General features: G+C 40.7%; 1 protein-coding gene across 1 annotated transcript; it reads left to right on the top strand.

The window, feature by feature from the left end:
• Window positions 1-414: 414 nt before the first annotated feature.
• Window positions 415-8,240, top strand: LOC133915102 (protein DEFECTIVE IN EXINE FORMATION 1-like). The gene is made up of 13 exons (XM_062358118.1): window positions 415-724; window positions 2,146-2,256; window positions 2,623-2,705; window positions 2,946-3,063; window positions 3,136-3,347; window positions 3,582-4,054; window positions 4,142-4,212; window positions 4,982-5,238; window positions 5,790-5,971; window positions 6,324-6,607; window positions 7,074-7,191; window positions 7,372-7,554; window positions 7,632-8,240. The coding sequence occupies exons 1-13, from the start codon at window positions 585-587 to the stop codon at window positions 7,944-7,946; spliced, it is 2,547 nt and encodes an 848-aa protein (XP_062214102.1). The 5' UTR covers window positions 415-584; the 3' UTR covers window positions 7,947-8,240.
• Window positions 8,241-8,617: the final 377 nt, after the last annotated feature.

Genomic DNA, 8,617 nt, shown 5'->3' with positions numbered 1-8,617 from the left:
GTATGTCGCTGTAGCAGCAGGTCTTACCCGCCCACTTCAATTCAAAGGGCTTACGCTAAAACGAAGTCAGTGTGACTTCATTTGCCGTGAAGTGAGGATTCGAATTCATAATCACCTCGGAATGGGATGTTCTGAGTGACTTCAATTTGCTATGAGCTATTAGATCTGATTTGGACGGATCAATACCACAGTAAAATGTATGAAAACAACTGTAGCCCCACTAACGAATTACTTTTACTCTCTAACTTCAAATGCATTTGGATCCAATCACCCCACCCCGCGTCCACAGCGCCGGATCTAACACGTGGGGCCCGTTCGTTGAGTTCATCGTCTCGGCCCCACTTGCCAGCGACCGCATCGACCCATCGAGTGGAATGACCTGTGACTTTGCAACAAACCCCTCGTCGGTTTTGACATTTCAGGCCCCAACCCCGCTCGCTTCGAGTTGGTTTGGTGCTCGACTGCTCGCTCGCTCCGCCCATTCCCACCCCAGCCGCACGCCGCGCGAGATCCCCTTCCCCGCCCCCACCTCCCCGGGCACTCAGGCGCGGTCTCGGAGCCCTAGGGCTAGGGTTTACCCGCAGATGCGTCGCCTCCTTGCCCTCGCAGCCGCGTGCGCCCTTCTCGTGGCCGGCGCTGGCGCCGCGGATGAGGAGGAGGCGAAGAAGGCCAACAAGTTCCGGCAGCGCGAGGCCAGCGATGACATGCTCGGCTACCCCCACCTGTGAGCACCGCGTGCTTCTCCCTCCCTCCTTCCGCCGTGGTCTACGAGCCGCTCTAGATTTGCAATTGCTGCTGGATCCTTAGGACTGGGAGCGATCGGGTGGATTATTGGTAGTTTCCTGCGGGTTCTCGTGGGGTCGTTGTTTTTTTTAGAAACAAGGCTACCAGCCCGGCTTTATATAGAAAGCCACAATTCTTACAGGAATAGAAGGAAAACGGCAAGGCCAACGGTTGGCAACAGCGACACAGATCAAACGCGTCACTAAGGGAAAACCACCCACAAGCAACCAGACTAACTAAACTAAACAGCAGTATCAAACTGGAACCGATTACAACGACTAAAAACAACCTTAACCTCTCCCTTAATAGCCATGGGGTTAACAAAAAGTACCACAGCTATGCCAAAAGACCAAGCCCTTCCCAAAACTCCCTCCAGACATCAGAGAACTGTTCGTGGGGTCGTTGTGATGTATGAAATTAACAAGCTTGCGGTTGCTGCACTAGTGTACCACTGATATTGGTTTAGTTGTCGAAAATGTCTAGTGATCACCTGTTTGTTTGTTCATTCGAGTATCGCGGTCTCAGTTTCCCAATTTATTTGTAGAATTTGAAAGTTATAAACATCATATGGCACAGTGATATATAGAAAATGGAAGCAAGCAACTGTTGTCTGTTCGAACATTATGGCCAATTTTGAACAGCTTGAAGTTGCTAGTAGCTCTGCTCATATTCCAAAAGAGCTAGCAGTAGCACCCACTGTGCTCCTTAACCCCATCCATCAAACGACCCAGGAATTAGAAGGAAGAGCTGACAAGGTGTTTTTCTTTTTGTGTATGTAAGGCCCACAAGATGGCCGTAGCCTAGTCGAAGCTGATCTTATAAGCAATTCGAAGTAAATGTAGATAAATCTGAGTTCACTCGAGGTTTGTGGATTGATCATAAGTTCATGACTGAACCTGTGACATTGTAGCTCTGTTTATCTCTAACTGCGAATATTTGTTATATTATGTTCTTGTAGAGCTCATACGGTGACATTTGATATTATGCACTTCTCTTTCTTTTATCCAGAGTTTTACTCGCATTTTAATAATTAAAATTTCTGCATAGCATATAGCTATCTGATCAAAAGCCATGTAGTTGTTTAATGCAATGCCTATTACATTTTCTTTTTATCTGTCAAACGAGGTAGAGCTTGGGTTGTTACTTTAACAAGTGAAGTGTTTTTATGCATACAACTAAATTTGAGTAAGTTCACACCTACAAAAGTGAACTTATGATATAGTTTAATTAGGCTTGTTGCTATAATTTCAATACGTTCGTAAGGATATTTGACATGTCTAAGTATTATGAAAATTGAAAACCACACCTGGGCCATCTGTATGAATTGTTTTATGCACTCAATATACATATATTATCTTGTAGAGATGAAGATGCTTTATTGAATACCAAGTGTCCGAAGCATGTGGAGCTGAGATGGCAGACTGAAGTTAGTTCAAGCATTTATGCAACTCCTTTGATTGCTGATATCAACAGGTAAATAATGTTTGGTCTCACTGTTTTTTGCATCACACCGATCTGGTGATCTGTGCCAGAGACCCTGTTCTCTATCCTCTGCTGTTGCTGCGTAAAGCCACCTTAATCATTTTATATCTTGACGTTTCTTTGCTTTTGTGAGGATGAAATGACTGCGCCATGCACTGAAACAACATTCATTTCTCAACAATTTTTCTGTTAATTATTAGTATTATATGCGAAAATAAATAAGCACAGCATTATCATGACCTGGCTATATTAATTCTTCTATTTGATTTTTATCACCTGTCCTGTGAATGTTAATGCCATGTCTTTAATAAGATTTCATTACGGACACACTCTAATGAACCTTTTTCTGTTGTGCAGTGATGGTAAATTGGAAGTAGTGGTGCCATCATTTGTTCATTACTTAGAAGTTCTTGAAGGATCTGATGGAGACAAACTGCCAGGTGTGGGTTCACTACAAATTTACAATTTTGAATGCTAAACTCTTTCTTACAGATTCTGGAAAAAGTTCCATCTGTACTGAATTATTGTCTATGGTATGCTTAGATTCTTTAGCTCCTGAAAAAGTTTTAATCGGGTTTCTCTTATCCATCTAATACTTGCTGTATCGATTTTTTTTTTCTTTTTGAAATTGGTTTGTGTGCTGTTCGTTTTTATATATATTTGTTGTATGTTTGTTGCAGGATGGCCTGCATTTCATCAGTCACATGTTCATTCAAGTCCTCTTCTATATGACATTGACAAGGATGGTGTACGGGAAATAGTCTTGGCTACTTACAATGGTGTAGTGAATTTCTTTAGGTAAGAAGCTGAATATAGAAAAAAAATATGTTTTCCTTTTAAATACAACACTCTTTATTTGTTTTTATGTAGGATATCAGGTTATATGATGATGGACAAGCTCGATGTACCTCGTAGGAAAGTACGTAAGGACTGGTACGTTGGGCTAAATCCTGATCCAGTTGACCGCTCTCATCCAGATGTTCATGACAGTTCAATTGCAAAAGAGGCTGCTTCTAAGGAATCTCCCCCAATAAATCAGGACAAATCAGGCATCGAAGAATCTTCTAATGGAACCCAGTCACGTACGTTACTTTATAATCTAATGCCACATTGTTCATTGCTCTATTGAAACAAATGTCTTCTTTTGTTTTTGCATCTCATGATAAAGCATATCTTCTAGTCATGTACCTCCATAGATTTGTTGGCAGACTTGTTGGATGTCATGATTCTAAAAAGAGAAATGCTTTGAAGAGAAAAGGAATTGCATGCATGCAGTACTAACTATGCTAACTGATGCTGTTAATTTTTCATTGTAGGGAGTGTGCAGGGAGGTGAGCCCCTGAAAAATGTATCTGAGCAACACTCAGTTGAAACGAAACCTAATTCTACCCAAGTACAAGGGAATGTGGAGTTGTTGAACAATATAAACAACACTCATTCTGGGAACATCTCCAGTGTTACTACTGCAGCAGAAAATACATCACATACTCAGAGACGGTTACTCCAAACAGCTGATAAAAGTGATGATCAAACAAGAAGCTCAAAAACTCATGAAAATGATTCGGGGGCAAAAGGAGCAGCCACTGTTGAAAATAATGAGCTTCTAGAGGATGACGCAGATACATCATTTGATTTGTTTCGGGATGCAGAAGATCTGCCTGATGAGTACAATTATGATTATGATGATTATGTTAACGAAACCATGTGGGGAGATGAGGACTGGAAAGAACAAGAACATGAGAAAGCAGAAGATTATGTGAGCATAGATGCTCACATCTTGTCCACCCCAGTGAGTGAATCTTTCGTTTCCTTATGCTTATGTTTTTCTATCCATTCCGTAAATGAACTTGAGTTATTCTCCACATTCTTTCTACAGGTAATTGCAGATATTGACAAAGATGGTGTACAAGAAATGGTGATTGCTGTATCCTACTTCTTTGATCGCGAGTAAGGCTGCTTTCTTTGCTACTAACACATCCTGTAGGTTCCTCATGACTTCTGAATGATGACTTCAAATTATTAAAATTTGGTTTGCTTAGATATTAGAAATGAGGTTTCTAAGTAATCTTGTATTTCTAGAGGTACAAGTTTTGTATTTTTTGGGTCAATTGGGTCGACCCAAAACTCAAAAAAAAAAAAAAAAGAACTAAAGCTTCACTCCCACCCAATTAAGTTAAGGAAAAAATGAGCTAAGTGGTGACCCAGAACTACCCATTGGGTACCCACTTGCATCCTTACGTATTTCTATCAAAGCAAACTTGAATTTGAGCGCCGTTGAAAATAAGAGAAGGAACTTATGTGTTTGTTATATGCTGTGGTGACATGCACCATCTTTGTGTCCCTCACAAACCTTTATTTCTCCATTATCATGTGTAAGTCTCTTCAGATTTAACCTTTGCTTCCCTGACCCTGTTACTTAAGCTTCACCACTAGATTTTATGTTTTCCTTTGCAAAATTGACAGGCACAGATTTTTGGTGAAGTATTGTCATGCTAGTTCTAGTGATGAATAAAAATGTACCAAACTAGGTGTTTATTAGTCTTGCTGTGTTCTATTTGATGCCAATGCTAGGTTTTTGTTTATCTTGCTGTTTTGATTGAAACATGTTTTCTTAACAGAACTTGCTACCACAATCGAATACTTCGTGAATTCTTTTTTGTGACTGACTTTGTTGGTGTGCCTTGTGCACAATTAACTTGCTGGGTTTTGTTGGCAGGTATTACGAGAAATCGGAACGTGCAAAAGAGCTAGGAGGGATTGACATTGAAAAATATGCCGCAAGCAGTATAGTTGTCTTTAACCTTGACACACGGCAAGTTAAATGGACCGCAGAGCTTGATTTGAGCATCGATACTGGAAACTTCCGTGCTCATGTATATTCCTCTCCAACTGTGGTTGATTTAGACGGTGATGGAAATTTGGACATCCTTGTTGGAACTGCCTATGGCTTGTTTTATGTTATCGATCATCATGGTGAGTTTTTAAGCATCGTAATATTATGCTGAGCTTCCCCCCCCACCCATATAGTGTGTACATATTTTGTTCCCGTAGCATGACTTCTCAATTAGAATAATGTGATTTCTCAGTGTAGTTACAAATAATGGGATAATAATCAACTCTGGTGAAGGGTAGGGGGGCACCAGCCACCAAGGCATTGGCCCGTGTTCAATTCCTGGTTGCATCACCACTTCAGAAGAAAAATATGATTTGTTCCCTGGCTGGAAAAAGGGATATGATTTGTTCTCCAGAAAAACTGAAGACAAACTAAACAAAATTGGTAGCATAGGTTGAATCAGGCTTTGTACCATGCTATTTTTTCTTCAAAAACTTTGTACTACAGAAAAAAATCACATTGGTGAACAAAAAAGAAAAAAATAATATCAGTTTGTACCATGCTGTTTTTTCTTCAAAAACTGACTGTAATTCACTGAAATCCTCACTGGAATACAATGAATTCCCACCATCCTTCATACATTTATAAGTAAACATCCATGTGCTCTTCTTATGTTGATTTTGTCATTTAGGTAAGGTTAGGAACAAATTTCCCCTCGAGATGGCTGAGATCCATGCACCAGTCATTGCTGCGGACATCAATGATGATGGGAAAATCGAAATGGTTACTGCTGATGCCCATGGAAACGTAGCAGCATGGACTGCAGAGGGAGAAGAAATCTGGGAAGTGCATCTAAAGAGTCTAATTCCACAGGCAAGTTCCACCCATTTCTTTTGTAAGGTGTTGATGGATTCCTTTGTAAGTTTCCTTGTCTATTTGTATGGCAAGGCTATACATGTGCTGAAGCTGGATTCTAAGTTTAGCTCAGAGCAATACATACATCCATGATCTTGCTTCGATTGTTTAACTTAGTGATCCTACCATTCGGGCTTCATCTTATTCTATCAATATTTTTTGATTGACTGATTGAGAATATTATAGCTTGGTTTTGGTCAAAATGAAAATATTACATACTTTCACCACAACATTTCCTTTGCTATATTTCTTTGTTTCTTGGCTATGATTTTTAAAATGCAATCTGATTATTATTATTATATGATGACAGCGACCTACTGTTGGTGATGTCAATGGAGATGGCCACACTGATGTTGTGGTCCCAACTGTGTCAGGAAACATCTATGTTCTTAGTGGAAAGGATGGCTCAAAAATTCAGCCTTTCCCGTATAGAACACATGGAAGAATCATGAGTCCTGTTCTACTGCTCGACATGAGCAAACCTAGAGGAAATGCACAAGGGCTAACTCTTGCTACTACGTCCTTCGATGGTTATTTGTATTTGATTGAGGGATCAAGTGGCTGTGCGGATGTTGTTGACATTGGAGAGACCTCGTATGACATTTCCTCTTTACTTTGTACAATGTTTAATATCATTTTTTGAGATTTTTTATTGATTTTAACCCTTTTATTCTAATATTTTAATTTTAACCCCTACCAAACTATATTTCTAGGAACTAACACCCTTTGGTCACACCAGTCGTCATGGCGTGACAAATGACTACTATCACGCCACCTATTTGGGTGGCGTGACAGAGTTGTCTTGTCACGCCACCTAGGGTGGCGTGATAGGAAATGTGTTACGTTGTGTTTTCCCTCTGGCGTGAAAATGTTATCTTGTCGTGCCACACACGAAGGCATGACCAAAAGGGTTAGTTCTTGGAAATATAGTCTAGAAGGGGTTAGTATTAAAATATTAGAATAGGAAGGGTCAAAATAAAATAAAAACTCCATTTTTGAGGATTAGGTACTGTACTTACATCGATAAAATGGGCTCACTTTGTTGCACTTTGACTGACAGGTACACCATGGTTTTGGCTGACAATGTGGATGGCGGAGATGACCTTGATCTTATTATTACCACTATGAATGGCAACGTCTTCTGCTTTTCCACTCCATCACCACACCATCCGCTCAAGGTAGGCAATATATTTTTGCAGGGCTTCATTTTGCTTCACATTATATAACTTATGTCGGATAAACCATAGATCTTCAGAATCACATACCCCCTTTAATAATTTTATGCTTTTGATTTTGGATATTTAAACACTGAGATGAGCATTATAGAGTGGTAACTTTTCATTCTAATTTGATGGTAGGAATGGAGATCATCAAACCAAGGAAGGAATAATGCTGCATATCGGTACAACCGTGAAGGTATTTATGTTAAGCATGGTTCCAGGACCTTCCGTGACGAAGAGGGCAAGCATTTCTGGCTAGAATTTGAGATTGTTGACAAGTACAGGGTTCCCTACGGGAATCAAGCTCCTTATAACGTGACGGTATATTCTGTCAGCCTAAAGTCTCACCTGATGAAGAAGCTAAATATTTGTACTAACTTTTCACGGTTCAATTTCAGGTCACTTTACTTGTTCCTGGGAATTATCAAGGAGATAGGCGCATTGTGGTCAGTGAGATGTATCATCAGCCTGGGAAGCAACGGATGAAGCTTCCCACTGTTTCTGTTAGAACAACAGGATCTGTACTCGTGGAGATGGTTGACAAAAACGGGTTTTATTTCTCTGATGAGTTCTCACTTACCTTCCACATGCATTACTATAAGCTGCTGAAATGGCTCGTGCTACTGCCGATGCTCGGGATGTTTGGTGTTCTTGTCATCTTGCGGCCTCAAGAAGGTGCACCATTGCCATCGTTTTCTCGGAATATCGATTAGTGATTCGTGTGGTGAAATATACTGGGAGTTTAATATGCACAGAAACCCCCAACGTGTTACTCCTCAACAGTTAACCAGTTCTGGGGTTATAGTTTTACATTAGAACCATTCAGTTTTGCAGCAGAATTTTGTAGACACTTGGGAGTCATTTTCTAACTGGTGATGATTGGTTCATCTGAGCCTATTTTATCACTATAGTATCGGTTCAACTGAGCTACATGCATTGCACTGGTCACCTGCTGAAATGCTACTCAAGGAAATGAATCAATGATAAACACCAAGAGGTTTGATGGAGGTGCTTTGTTGCCTTTTCCTGTCTTTGAATACTTGATTTCTTTGGCCGTGGAAAGGGCATCCCATGGAAGTGTTATGTTGTCTTTTTCCCCATGGCATCGAGAGCTGGGAGTCGCTCTGGGGTCAACTTCGCCAAGGACGTGGCTGGGCCGGCGCGCGCGGTGGGCGAGAGCTCCGGTTTACTCTATCGATTCCCATCATGTACTCGGGGCGCGCGTCTCCGGCGCCTTGGTGGTGGTCGGTATTTCATTTACCGACCACCAAAAAAAAATCACATTGTTATTTCTCCCTATGGAGATCATTTTATATGATCTTAAAATTTGTGTGACACTTCTACGTTCCTGTACACATGAACTTTTTCTTGGATTTTTGTGCTT

The sequence above is a fragment of the Phragmites australis genome, chromosome 4 (assembly GCF_958298935.1).
Source record: "Phragmites australis chromosome 4, lpPhrAust1.1, whole genome shotgun sequence".
Classification (NCBI taxonomy): Eukaryota; Viridiplantae; Streptophyta; class Magnoliopsida; order Poales; family Poaceae; genus Phragmites; species Phragmites australis.
Note: the sequence above shows the minus strand (reverse complement) of the source record. Positions and strands in the feature narration are given on the sequence as shown.

Coding starts and splice junctions, on each gene's coding strand:
- LOC133915102 (XM_062358118.1), top strand. CDS start 585: ATGCGTCGCCTCCTTGCCCTCGCAGCCGCGTGCGCCCTTCTCGTGGCC. Junction 2,706..2,945: donor TGATGGAGACAAACTGCCAG/GTGTGGGTTCAC, acceptor TGTTTGTTGCAG/GATGGCCTGCATTTCATCAG. Junction 4,055..4,141: donor CTCACATCTTGTCCACCCCA/GTGAGTGAATCT, acceptor TTCTTTCTACAG/GTAATTGCAGATATTGACAA.